Consider the following 14128-nt stretch of genomic DNA (forward strand, 5'->3'; position numbering starts at 1 on the left):
GGAAAGGAAGAAGGTCAGCAGCTCCAGAAGGGACAAAAAGTGGGGTGGGATAAGATCTCAGGCTGTTTTCTAATTGTGGTGGGAGGATGACAATTTCCAGATTTGGGGCAGGATCCTAGGATTTAGGTCATTTCAGCAGGAAGGTGTGGGTGGGAAATCTGGATAGGGTCTGGGGAAGAACCAAAATGGGTGGGAACAGTCACAGTCGCTTTCCTCATCCCACACACTCTCTGGAGCTCCCTCTTGGGTAAGGAAGAAAAATGGCACTGCAGGGAAGCTAACAAAGGGTATTCATTCCACGGTGGACTGAGGCACGGGGAGTGAGGAGGAAGCCGCCCTCGATGGAGAATCAGAGATACCTCATGGGACTGGAGAGCTGGCCCTGCCACTCAAAGGGCGTGGGACCCAGGGAAAGTTACCCAAGAGCTCTAAGCCCCACGTTCCTCATCTGTGAAATGGGAATAACAATAATCTGCTCACTTCACAGGATTGTTTTAAGAGGGCTGCATAAAAAAAGGTGACCTTATAATTTACCATTCAAACCAGGACGCCTGAGTATGAAAGGAGGTGCTATTAATTACTCCAGGACATCAGGCATGATCCAGGATGTGTGATCATCCTAGATATTAAGTTAGTAATTAATTAGGGGTGACCGTACATCCTGGATTAGAGGGTTTTCTGGCAACCAGAACTGGACCGACTCCTCCCACCCCAAAGCAAGGAGATGACACTCCTTCAGGAGCCTCTGACAGCAGAGGATCATGATGGTCTCAGCACACGATAAGCTCACACAGGGGCCAGGGCAGGGTCAGGTACCACCCCAGTGTGCAGGTGAACATCCCTCGTCAGTCTACAAGGCCCTGCCTGCCCCCAGCTCTACCTGGGACACGCTTAGCAGCCAGTCTCTGCCTGGCTAACTTCTCCTGGTATTTCAGGAGCTTAAAACTGCGTCTTCCAGGAAGCCTTAATGTGTCCCACAGCACTTATCCCTGTGCACCCTAGCACCTGGCACGTGGGCCCCTGAGAATTACTGGATGGATAAGTGAATGGATGGGCACACAACAAGGGCACCCCAGGCGCAGAAGAGACAAGGGCTGGTGGGTGTATGGAAGGCCCTGGAAGCTCTGAAGCCTGGGTGTGTAGGGACCGGGTGTGGGGGGGTGGTCCAGGCCCCGCGAGCCGGCAGCGCCTGCCCCTCACCAGGCAAAGGGCACCTTGCGGTGCTCCTGCATGACGTAGTGGTCGTCATTCTGGGGTAGTGCTCGCATCAGCCCGAAGTCCCCGATCTTGACCAGGTCACGGGTGGCCAACAGCAGATTGCGGGCGGCCAGGTCACGGTGAATAAAGCGCTTGGACTCCAGGTAGCCCATGCCCTCAGCCACCTGCACAGCGTAGCGGCTCAGGGTACCCAGGAGGAAGTGGCCCTGGTGCTTGCGCAGCCGGTCCAACAACGATCCCAGAGGTGCCAGCTCTGTCACCTGAGGCCACGGAGGAGGAAGGAGGAATAAGCACGGCTGAGCCCTGCTCCTCCCTCAGCTCCTCCCCTCAAGGCCTGCCAGAGCCGTGCTCCATGCTCCTCCCTGGCCTGTCCTCCAGGGACCTCTAGGAATCCTACAGCTTCCCAAGCCTCTCCCCTCTAGGGAACATGGGAAACCGAGGCCCAGAAGAGCAACCCAAAGAGGCTCAGGTTAGCAAATGCCAAACACTAAACTCTGGGACCGGCCCCTCCCGTGGGTGCAACGCTCTGCCAGTGAACACAAGCCAAACCCAGAGAGACGGAAGTGAGCTCCAGCGGACACCAGGGTCGGTCAGTACTGGGGCAGGCCTGTGAGCCTCCTTGCCACATCAGGTGGGGGACCAAAGCAGGATCTGGAGGACCTCTGACCTTCGTCAGGATGGAGGGAGTAACCACAGCACAGGCAGGAGGTGAGGGGCACAGGGTCTTCCCTGCCGCCATCCCCCTTCTGCCCACAGCACTCACCATCTTCATGGGCGGCGTGAGCACCACACCATAGAGGCGAATGAGGTTTCGGTGGTCAAGCGAGTGCATGGCATTGACCTCCCGGATGAAGTCATCCATGGCCTCTGGCTGGCTCAGCACATCAGGCTTCAGGCACTTCACAGCCACACTCACCTGGCCAGAGTGGGGACTGCAGAGAGTCAGGACAGGCCCCAGCCTCCACACTCCGGGCTAGCCTGCTCCCCACTCCAGCCTCAGACCTGCTCATCGGGTGAGTGAGCGTGTCCCAGGGGCCTGTGGCCTGGCAGGGGGAGGGCAGCTTACCCCAACAGCCATGAGCCGGGCCTCCCCTTCCTGCGGGAGTGCCCAAGTTAAGTGGCAACCGCAAGGTAAGAGATGACCGGTGCAATGACGGAATATTAAAATGTTATGATAAGAAATGTTTTTGGTGTAGAAGTAAAATGCTTTAAATATAATGCCATAAAACTAATCTGTGGTGACAGAAATCAAAAGAGTGGCTTCCCTTGAAGGGAGGTGATACTCAGTGGAAGAGGCATGGGGGAGCCTTCTCGGATGACAGAGATGTTCCACACCAGTGGTCTCCAACCTTTTTGGCCCCAGGGACGGGTTCGTGGAAGACGGTTTTTCCACAGACTGGGATGGGGCGGGGCTGGATATGAGGGTTCAGGCGCTAACGCGAGCCATGGGGAACGGCAGATGAAGCTCGCTCAATTGCCCACCACTCACCGCCTGCTGTGCGGCCCGGTTCCTAACAGGCTGTGGACCGGTCCCGGTCCACGGCCCGGGGGCTGGGGACCCCTGTTCTACATCACAATCTGGGCAGTGGTCACACGGGCCCATGCATATGTGAAAAGTCACTGAGCTGTACACTCAAGAACTGTATGCTTTACTGCACACACGCTATCTTTCCCTCCGGGGAAAATTTTTTAAATACAATACTAAGATGAAAGGGCAAGCGTTAAAAAGTTGTATCTAAAATTTGTATCTTAAAGAAATTCAACAAAATGTCTGAAGGGGAAAAAAGGTGTAAGTGCTAACTCTGCTTCCTCTGAGTGGTGGGTTACAGGCTTTTTTTTGTTTTTCTTATTTTTAAGTCTCCAAACTTTTATGATCATTAGTTTTATAACTGAAAAAAGGAACATGTGTCTAGTTAACCCTGAGCACGGACTCCAGGGTGAGCCACTTTGGACCTGTCCCCAGCCCCCTTCACATCCCAGCAGAGGGGACAGATCCGCCTCAGAGAGCAGAGCAGGGCCTGCCACGCCCCAAAGGACCCAGAGAGCTCACCGTCTTCCCCGAGGGGGCGTCCCACTCGCCCCTGCGCACCACGCCAAAGGAGCCATCTCCCAGCTTCTCAAAGAGATGCAGGTCCTTCTCCCCAATGAGGCAGGTGAGGCTCTGCAGGGACCCCTCTGCTGCTGGGCCTCCGGGGGTGGGTGAGGTCTTCCGGAAGGTGCTCTGAGAGTGATGAGGGGGGAACTCAGCCTCCAGCCGCTTTCCACTGAACACCTGTTTGAAGGCAGCCAGGGGCCAGATGGAACCCTGAGGCCCCAGAGCCAGTCATTCAGCCCTGCCCCACTGGGTCCTTGGCGAGGCCGCCAGACAGGTCGTGGCTTTGCCAAACTTCTGGGGGGCGGCCTGGCTGGAGGCCCACGCCCCCTCCTGACCACACCTCCAAACGGGCACCCACGGCCTCGGTGTGGCCTCGGGCTGCAGTCCCACCCCCAGCTGTGGGGTCAGGGATAGCCCAAAGCCCAGCACCGCCTCTGCCCCCCTCCCTGCTCTGTACCCCTACCCAGCACAGACTCCAGCCCCTCACCCGAGCAGATGGGCAGGAGCCCTAGGGGCCCTTGCAAACACCTCCTGTCCATTTTTAGCCCTGGCCCCGTCTCTGGGTTGCCCATTTGGCGCTGTCTGTCTCCACCCTCCCCAGGGAGTCGGCTGCTCTTCATCCTGCCTGGGGAGAGGATAATTTGAGCCTGAGGTTGGACCGTGAGTGTGTATGGGGGTGCAGATGAAGCAAGGCCTTGCCGGGGAAGGGCCTGGGAAGACAGCTGGGCTTCTGGAGGGAGGCCTAGAGCTGAGGGCTCAGAAAGAAGGAAGGTTGGAGAGGACTCTGCGGCCTGGGCTGGAGAGGGAAGGGGCCAAGGGTCAGGGGACAGGAGGGAAGCCCTGAGGGTCAGAGTGGCCCTGTCAGTTTGACTTGGCCACCCTACCGGGGCATGCAAAGCCTCGGCTTCAGGCGGCACCCTCTGCCCAGTTGGTCCCTGCCCCCAAGGTCGGCAGAGCCTTGTCTGTGTGGGGTGAAGGGGTCTCCAGTCTGAGGGCCTCTTCTGGCCGCTGCTCCGTCCTTCCTCCCAGCAACTGGCATCCCTTCCATTTGCAAGCAGTGTTCAGCTGACAAGGTCCTTCACAGCCTTTTTCTCAAGGGACCCTCCCCAAGGCCCCGTGAGGTGAGCTGGGCAAGTGCGGCTGGCACTGCCTTACTGGCCACATGCCTCAAGTCTGGAGCGGTCAACCGACTGGCCCGGGGACATCCTGTGAGTCGGTGGTAGCTCCAAGGCCCCCTGAATCCTGCACACCGCGTGGCTCTTCCCTCCTGCCTTCGCCCGCCCCAACACACCCATCCTCCCCTAAAACCTGGGCAAGGGACCAGGACAGTGTCCCCAGAAAAGGCCACAGGATCCCAAGAGACAGCCCCTTGCCAGATCACAGCCAGGAAATCTCTGCGGCCCAATCCCAGATCCAGCTGTTCTGCACTGCCCGCCCCTCTCCCCAGCCCTGAGGCCAGAAGTGGGGGGAAGGCCCGGCTGGTTCACTTCCTCTCACATTGTCTTCCAGACAATGGGCAAAGTTCCCCTGAGTCAGACCTGGGACTCACCACTCCAGAGACCCAAATTAGGGCAACGGGGTGGGGGCGGGCCTTAGGGAAGGAAGCTGTCAGTGGGGCCCGGTGACCAGAGAAACCTTCCACAGACTAGGGAGGTGCGGGATGAGGGAAGCAAAGACGTCCTGGGTCCAGACGGTCCCACCGCCCCACACTGGACACCGGCCCCAACACTTAGGCAAAGCGAGGGCTCAAGTTACAGCACACTTGTCAACAAGCGCCTGTTCCATGCCCGGCACCACTGCCTGGCGGGAGGGGACGTGAAGCCAAGGCTACACACAGGCCACTCAGTGCCGTCTCCAGTGGAGACAGACGCTTAGCCAGGCAGCTCTACAAGCACCCTGCCCGATAAGACCCCGGAGGTGGGAGGTCTGTACAAACTGTGAGATTATACTGCGGGGAGCGGGGGAAGGCTCTCAGGATGACAACAGAGGAGGCCCCAGTGAGCTACCCCTCCCACGTCCCTCCCTGTCCACCCACCTTGCTCATCCAGGACTTGCGTTTGCACATGGCCTTCCTCCTCTTCACAGCCTCCCACAGCCGCCGCTGGCCTGCGGGGAGGAAGGGGAACCCGTGCTGTTAAGGCGCTCACACCCCCAAGAGGCTGCTGCCCATCGCAGGCTTCCTCGGTCACCCTGGGGGGAGTCCACCACTAGACACTGCCCAGCACGATGACACCAAGGAAACAAGCCATCCCCACCAACCAGGGGCTGCCATTAACCAGATGGTCACTGCATTCCACTTCTAGGCAATTCTTCTCGAACCGGATGGAGGTATTTAACCACCAAAATTGAACAGTAGTGCTCTTATGCCAACTCTCAAGAAAAAATAAATAAATCAAGGTAACGGACAGAATTTCCCCAATTTTGAGTTTTTCTCCCATAAAATTTTATTATGTTACTGGCATCAGATATCAACTCTCTAGGCTAAAAGCAGCGTAAGTCAGTGTCTAAATTAGCACACCATTACTTATTTAGCTATTTCAGGCTGAATGCACTCAAAAGTTTCTAATGTTCTACAAGGAACACCGTGACTTCTAGAAGCTATAGTCACTACTTTCAGGATAAACACATAGAAAAAAAAAAAAAAGAGTTCAACTTATAGAATAGATCTTTGTAGGAGAGACAGAGAAAGGGAGAGATGGGGAGAAAAGCAGCAAACCAACATCTGAAGGATTTTATCTTCCCTTCTCCACAGACCTCTGGACACTAACCCCCCTGGTGTTCAGAACAGACTCAATTCTACATTTATAAAAGAGGAGGAGATGGAAGAAATACACCCTAGAAATGTCTGCACAAACAAAACAGAGTGTGTAGTTAATCCTGAGTAGCCGGAAATTTAAGTAAGATTCCTCAAACTCCAATTCACCTTCACGACTGCAAACTGCTCTCATGCACTCACTGTGTGCAGCATCTATTGATGCCCCTCTGCCCCACCGCGGGGGCTCTTGGACAGGCAGTGAGAGTTCTCAGCTCTGCCACCCCACGGAATAAAGGGGGGAGGGCTCTTCCATGCGGTTGCCGATCCTGAGGACAGAGGAGGTAAATGGTCAGTGGGGCGACGACAGGCAAGGCCAATGCCCCCACCTACCAGGCCGGCCCATGCCAATCTTCTCCAGGTCCTCATTCTTGACATACTCAAAGTGGGACAGGCGGGTAACGTTGAGGTCGTCGCGGAGCCGCAGGAAATACTGCTGCAGCTGCACCTCGGACAGCAGCTCCAGCAGCCAGCCTGTGCCCTCCTCCGGCTGCATGCTGCTGCTCCCCAGCCTCTGCGGGGAGAGAAGAATGGCTCAGGGACCACGGGATGCAGGCAGGTAACCGGCGACCCCGCCTCTGCCTTGGGCTCACCCACATCCTACTATGTGCTGTGGGGAAGGACTCACACCACCTTCTTGCTCCCCAAAACAGCTGTACAGAAGAGCCTGTAGCCACCTGTTCTCCTCCTATGGCAGCAAGGGTAGAATCAGGGCAGTTGGGACACAGCCCAGGCCCTGGAGTTAGGGTCTTACTCCCCAAATCTGCCATCCATGGCCGAGTGAACTGAGATCAAACTCTGTTCTCCGGTTCCCCACTGGCTCTTCAACGCTCCTGTTGTCACAAGGCCTTTGAGAATCTGATGAAAACTATCGAGTGTGTCTCCAGGAAAACAGATGCATCCTTATTCATAACGTTTTAATTACAAAACTTTTGGGGGTGCAGTGCCCCTTGAGACCCATCCATGAGCTCCCCAGACCTGATGGACCCCCCAGGGACTAGATGAGCTCTAGCTACTTTCCTCTCAGTGCCTGACATCGCATGAGCCTCCCCCCAGGTCCAAAGACCCCTCCGCAGGCCAGCACACAAACACCTCCAGGACCACAGGAGGGTCAGAGGGAAGGAGCGGCAGAGGCTGGGGCGGGCTTTCAGACTGCTGTCAACGGCTGTCACAACAGACTCTGGCCCAGTGTGGTCAAAGCTTTCAACTTTTTCAAGAAATACCAGAAATCTGAATCGACGTGTAAAATCTCGCTATTAAAATTTTTTTTGAAAAGGTACTATACGCACACGTAAGATATTCAAAAGGCACACGAGAGCCGTAAAGTCTCCTCCCTCTCTTGCCGCACGGCCACCTCGGCCCCACCCCCAAAGTCGGCTGCCATTCATGACTTTTACGCGTTCTTCCAGACTTGTTTTTTCCCCACACAAATACTCACCCATTACCCACACCATTCTGTTCCTTGTTTACACTTGACATTAGATCTTTCTCCTGACTTTTGAACTATGTCAACTAATTCAAGTTTGAAATACACACACGCAAGCACACGTGTATGCTGTGCTGGTCAAACAAAATTACATGCAGGCCTCAATCAGCCAAGGGGCCACCAGACCTGTTACACCCTGTGGAGCCCAGAGAAAGAAGCCAGTGGCACCCTCAAAGCTAGGCAGCCCTACACTAAACCCATCCTTGTCCGAGTAAGACCCGTCAGAGCTGAGGGCTTGGCCAGCCCCTGACCCGTGTTCAATCCCTACTGGAGAAGACAGGGATGAGGGAAAAGGCCAGCTGCCCCAAGACCCCCTCCTCCCGACTTGGAGGTGGCCTTGTCCCCCAGCGCTCATCACAGGTCGCACTAAGAGAGCAGGTGCTCACAGCCTGGGACCAGCATGAGCCTCCTGCTCTCACAGTTCCCAGCGCTGCTGCCAACCCAGTGCCAGGAGCTCAGACTCTCCCAGGCAGCTCAGGGCAGTACAAAGAGCCACCACTGGGAAAGAGAAGCCCTCAGTTCAAACCCTGGCTCCTCTACCAAAGTGGCTGGGCCAGAAGGGGGTTTCCAAACTTTAAGCCCTAACCCTTCACTCAGATGGTTCTCATGAGGGCCATACAGCCCCCTAGGGGGCATTTTTGGCTGTCACAGTGTTGGGGGACCATTAGTGGCACTGAGTGGGTGGCTGGGGGACTCACACACTGTCCCAAATCCCATACAACTTAATTCATGCAGGTGAGAAATTTGTTTACAATCATCTGATTATAAATCAAATCCCATTTTACATATGAACAAGAAAGTATTTTTACAGTGTTAATACAGACTGAATTTTCCTGGAATGGAGCTACTGTGTAAACTGAGGGAAAACTGGCCTTTTGCTTTGTTTGGAACTTAGCAGAAGTTGTCCACCATTCAGAAAAATATCACTGAAGGCAGCCCATCCTACTATTTCAAAACTCTCCTCTCAGTCAGCACTTGTGTAGATGTTGCCGTGCTGGTTCTACCTGAGGTCTTAGCATCTGACTGCTTGGTAACGTCAGATTGTACTGATGTATTAGAATACACGAAATGCTACAATCGATTTCCTTTTGGTTCTCCTTTATATTACAGGAGGCATTAAGTTGACTGACCACACACACACAGAGTAAACAGGTTGTATTTCTCTTAATTTTAGTTAAGAAAAATAAAAACTCTAACACTTCAACTACAGTTAACTACATACTGGGCACAGTTCTGAGCACTTAGCTGTATTAATTCACTTATCCACAGCAAAGCCATCTGTTACAAACAAGGGGGTGTGGACTTAAGAGGGCAGGGCACCACTGCTTTCCAGAAGAAAGCCCCAAAGGTGCCCTGTGAAAATCACTAACCTAGGCCCCGTCTCTCTGTGGCGTGACCAGGAGAGGCCAGCCAGCACTTCCGCCATCACTATTCCATCCCTGGAGCAAAAGGATCCCACCCCCTACACGGCTCAGCCCAAGAAGAGGCTGGCCACCAGGGCAAGTGGTCTGAAGATCCCCACTGCTTCCTCCCCAGTCCCCGAATCCCAGGGCTCCAGGCCACTCATTCCTACCCTCCTGGGGGTAGGAGGCAGCCACTCCTGAGAACAGCTCCAAGCCCTGCCCTGTGTGGTCCAGGCTGGGAGAGACCCAGAGGCCACTCCCCTGAAGAAGCTGCTTAGAAAGCACAGTCTGCCCTGTTCCTTTACCCATGAAACACCAGCTAACAAATCTCCCTGCTCAGCTGGGTCCTCCTCTCCCTGCTCCCCAACCCCAGGAACAGGGCTGCTCTGCGTGGGGTGGGGGTGTGCGTGTGTGGGGGGGAAGACTAGAGAGAACACGGATCTGGGTGAGAAGAAAGCAGCCAGGGTCCCTGTCTGGTCTCCACCACCCCACCCAGGGTGACCCTGGACATGTCCCCTCCCTCCCCTCCCTCCCTCTCTAGCCCGTGTCTTTGTCGGTGAAGCACAGAGCACTGCTGCGGCTGCCCCCAGCACAGCCCCGTCCACACACCTGTGTCTGACACGTGTGGCTCTCATGGCCGGCACGCACACTTCCCACACACGCTCTCCTGACGCACTCGCCACCAAGAATGCAGCCGCTGGAGCAGGGAGGCCCTGGACCCCTGTCAAGCAGCCCGGTCCTGCTCTCTGGCCCTCAGCGCAGGGCTGCCTCTCAGTCTGTCCAGCTCCCGCCCGCAACCCCCCACTCACTGTGTAGAGTCTCCGCCGGAGTCTGGCCAGAAGAGGGAAGGAGAGCTCTAGGCCAGGGAACCGACGAGCTGCTGGCATCTCCACGGAGCTGGACCCCCTGACCAGGTCACCGGGGCTCTGGCCCGAGGGAGGTGGGGTGGGCAGTGGTCTCAGCTCCTGAATTTCAGGTTCTGCCCAGAAGTGAAGGTGGCCAGAGGTCTGCCCCAGAGACCCCCCAAATCCCACACCAGGGGTGGCAAATGGAGCAGAAGAATAGGGTGGTCCCCTTTTCTCTGCTCTACAGCTGTTTCCACAGCTGGCTACCCTGGCAGGAGAGAGTTAGTTCTTCTCTCAGTTGACTGCAGCCTGGGTCCTCGGTCCTGTTTCTCTGTCTTCTCTCCAGCGCAGTGGTCACGGCTCCAGCCCTACTCCCTGGCTCCCCCGACAGCCCGCCTCCCTCCCCCCTCCCTCCACAGCTGAGCAGCTCTGACACTGGCTGAAAAAGGACCTTTCTGAATCACTGCCAAGAGGGCGGCGGGAATGGGGGGACTCTTCCTCCCAGCCACCCGCGCTGCCCCCACCTCCTCCCCGCACACAAGGCCCCTGTCTCTGGCTTCCACCCCAGCCCCCAGAGCTGCAGACAACCCCTGGGATTTTAGGGTGGGGGCCAGGTCAATCAGGCAGCAATATACGAAGAGGCCCCCGTCGCGCTTGTCTGGGGCTGTGAGGGCTTAGCGCACAGCCTGAGCTGGGGGCTTGGACACCAGAGAGTCGGTCCTGGACCTTGCAGGCAGACCCTTCGGAGACCCTCCCCCATCTCCCAGTCCCAGCCTTGGCTGGGCGTCTCCTGGCTCAGGCCCTAATGTGGCCCTGTTACCCTGGTGCCCGACGGAAATAGGAGTCCGGCAGCCTGCCAGAGCGGGGCAGTCCAGCCAAGAGCCGGGGTGGGGGGAAGAATCTCCCAGTCCAGCTGGCCAAGATCCAAAGCCCCCTCAAAACACACAAATATGCCCCTAAACCCTGCGATGCCCCCAGCCAAAGCTAGAGGATTCCGGGCCATAGGATGTCTCCTGAATAGCACCTACACACACAGACAACAGCCCCAGCTAGAGGGAACTGCAGTCACCCCATGAAGCCCCCGTGGAACCTACACATTCCTAGAGCTGACAAGTGATCCCTCTGGCCCTCCTCAAGGGCGCCAGCTGCTCTTACACCCCCCTCGCTACAGCCCCCAGACACACCTGACAGCTGCAGGAAGTCCTCTCAGGCTCCCTCAGCACCCCCCGCCCAGCCGTGCCCAGGGAGCCCCTGTTTCTTGCACACTGCTCTCTTGTCCCTATCCAGCTGGCCACCAGCTCTGGGAGTCCCAGCTGGCTGGTGGAGTAGGCAGATGGGGTTGAGTTTTGGGGAGTCAGCATCCCAGGCTCTTTCCAGGGCCTCTCTCTCAGTGCTTGACCTCCCTGGCGGGGAGGTGCCTGCAGGGGCAGCCGTTTCCAGATCTGACTCAGGGAGGGGGGAAATGGGACACCCCCAGCAATCAGTCCTCTTTCCCATCCCCCTGTCATGTCATCCACCACCACCCCAAAGCTTGTGAGGCCAGCCAGGTGCAGCCTCCCTTCAGTGCCAGTGAATCACCAGCCTGAGAATGGAGTCAGAGCTAATGGACAAGATGAAGTCGGGTCAAGGTCACACTGGAGCTGACTTTCCCGCAAACGCTGGCTCACAATGCCCACAGCACAGAGAAGCCTATTGCTTATTTCCCACAAAGCACCATTCTGAAGGAGATCCAGGGACCTGACTTCAAGGGACAATTTAAGCAGGATTATTCCCTCTACCGCAAGTTGGGGGACTGCTGGATTGGAATGGCCAGACTGAAAATTATAGCCACCCCCTGAAAGATGTGCCCCAAATCCACCGGAACCCCATGCCTGCCTGTTCCCTTGCACATCAGGTAAGAACAAGCCTCAGTAGCTTGCTCAGCAATACAGCTGTGGGAGGCTGTGGAGAAAAGCAAAGCATGGTCAGGGGTCAGAGGTCAGGCCAGCTCCTAGACCTCTTCTCCCAGCCCCAGAAAACAGCCACCTTTCTGCACCGCCACCCCCATCCCGCTTCGTCCTGTCAGTGACTGCCCTCTACTGGTCAAGAGAGAAAGTGCTTGATCTCCAAGGGGAAGGGAAGCCGACCCATAAATACCATGATCATGTTTTCCAAAGCAAACAGGGACATTTGGCTTAATATGCAGATTCATAAAGCCAATAAGAGGGAATGTCCAGGGCACAGGGACTCAGTGTCCATAAAGGACTAAACCCACATCCTGGCAGTGCTTTCGGGGCTCCCCTGCAGCGATGAAGCAAGCCCAAAGGGCAGCTTAATTGGGTCCCAAGTCCCAAGGACTCAGAGATACTGAAGCAGATGTCAGCAACAGGAATTCACCACCACTGACTCGCCCCGCCCCACCCCACACACAAACACATCACCCTTCTTTACCCAGCATCCCAGCCCCCAGGATCTGTCCTGGGGCCAGGATCACAGATACCCCTCACTCCTGAAAGGCTCCCCTCAGCTCACCAGCAGACGATGCGGTCTAGGGCCCGGCTACCTGGCTATCCCCCAGGTTTCCCCTATTACCTGCTGTCCCTCCTCGGCCCCAGTTAGGCGCAGATATGCAAATCTCTCACCCTTGGAACCCAAACTCCGGGCTTTAGGGCCCGGGAGGGGAGCAGAGCCCTCCCGCAGTCCCCGCCCCTCCAGCGCACCGGCAGCGTCACTGCCCTGCGTCCTGAGGGGCCGGGCCTCGAGCATCCTCAACAAGGAGGGCCGGGGCCGCTAAAGCACCTCAGCCAAGGGAAGGCCCAGTGCCCGGGCCCGCACGCACCCCACAGCCCCGTATCTGCCACCTGCAGCCAGAGCGAGGGAGCAGAGCCTGGTGGTAGCGGTCTCTCCCGCTGGGCCTGCGGCTGCCCCTCCCCCAATCCCGTGCACAGGCTCCATTCCAAGGAGCCGCCTCTCCGCAGCGTAGGCTGCCCCCCCAGAGAGCCAGGTGCGGGGCTGCACCTTCACTGACCACGGAGCCACAGCTCCCCTCGGCCCCTGGCCGCCTGCAGGACCCCAGAGAGCCACAGCCACCGATCAGGTCCTGGGGACTCAAGGGCCCCCATACTCCATGACAAGGGGGGGGTCCGTCCAAGAAGCTCACAGAAGAGAAGCCCCCATCCTAACTCGACCTGAGACCCCTCCCTCTAGACCCCTCTCCTTCCACCAGCCCAGCTTCCACCTAGCTCCAAGCATGCGCCCACCTGCCAGGCTCCCTGGTGCGCTGCCATTCCGCACTCCACTCAGGCCCGGGGAACCTGCCCAGCCCACTCCTCTCCGCAGTGGAAGCCACGCCCCCCGCATCCGCACTGGGAGGGAGACCTCAGCCCTCCGCAGCCCACGCCTCTTCTCACCAGCCTGGACTTCTCCCCGCCTGCACCTCCACCCGCCCCGCCCCCAAGACTGCTCGGCCCGGGCAGAGCACTGTGGCTGACCTCTCTGGGCTCAGAAGAGTGCGAGTACCCACACTCCCTCCCGCAGGAGCTGCTCCAACACGTGTCCACGCAGGGCTGTCACCCAGTGCCAGGATGAGGACATTGCTAGTGGAGGAAGTCCCACGGCAGAGGCCCCAAGGTGCCACACGCACACCCTCTCATTCCAATGGCACCTGAAGCATCCACTGACTCCTCAGTACCAGGTATTTAGGGGTGAGCTCAGGGCACCCTCACACCTTGGGTGTTTGGGGCAGAGGAGGAGGGAAATGCTGAGACACCTCTACTCCCCACTCCCCTCCCCACACACACACACTCCACCTCAAGACTAAGGAAGGAGACCCCGGGTGGGCACTAGGTGAGTTCCCATAAGGCTCACTCTCTTCAAAAGCTCCTTCTCCAGCTGAAGCGCGTTGGCATAGGGGATGACCCTGCCAGGCAGGGTGTTTATTCTAGGCAGAAGCTCCTCTGCATCTTACTGCAGCTATGGCAGAAACTGGTTTTGGGAGCAGCTGCAGGAACACTCAGGAGGCTGTCAAGAAAGAGAGGCTGAAAATGCCAGGCCCACAGATCCCTCCTTCTCCTGGTTGGATAAAGAGTCTGATCTAAACCATTCCCCCATCCTGCTTTCTCCCTACCTCCTCCCTCCACAAGGCCCCTGCCTCCGAAAGCCATCCTATTACAAGATACCCACAAGATCCAAACTGCCTCTAGGATTTGGGGAATCCACCCCACATGTATACCCTCTGGTCTACAACTTGCCCCCTTATCTCTAAAGGGAGCCGGTAGTGGCCCAGGAACC

At 57.1% G+C, this 14128-nt stretch overlaps 1 protein-coding gene across 20 annotated transcripts in view; it reads right to left on the bottom strand.

Moving 5' to 3' along the window:
- The window catches only part of TNK2 (tyrosine kinase non receptor 2), a 39844-nt gene that overhangs the window by 12817 nt on the left and 12899 nt on the right, over positions 1 to 14128 (bottom strand). For 5 of the 20 annotated variants that reach the window (XR_009563722.1, XM_060298208.1, XM_030859366.2 and 2 more), the window contains exons 1-6: positions 12431 to 12561; positions 6459 to 6639; positions 5349 to 5419; positions 3269 to 3490; positions 1982 to 2134; positions 1201 to 1478 (exon numbers count right to left, since the gene is read on the bottom strand). Coding sequence is in view for 19 of the 20 variants with exons in the window: in XM_060298208.1 (XP_060154191.1) it covers positions 1201 to 1478; positions 1982 to 2134; positions 3269 to 3490; positions 5349 to 5419; positions 6459 to 6621 (887 nt within the window). In the remaining variant the exon portion in view is untranslated. Of the gene's footprint in view, positions 1 to 1200; positions 1479 to 1981; positions 2135 to 3268; positions 3491 to 5348; positions 5420 to 6236; positions 6395 to 6458; positions 6644 to 9823; positions 10246 to 12430; positions 12563 to 13098; positions 13236 to 14128 lie in introns of those variants that run through there. The other 15 variants (XM_030859394.3, XM_030859343.2, XM_060298215.1 and 12 more) reach the window with 10 other exon arrangements.

This window comes from Globicephala melas, chromosome 4 (genome assembly GCF_963455315.2).
Source record: "Globicephala melas chromosome 4, mGloMel1.2, whole genome shotgun sequence".
Taxonomy (NCBI): Eukaryota; Metazoa; Chordata; class Mammalia; order Artiodactyla; family Delphinidae; genus Globicephala; species Globicephala melas.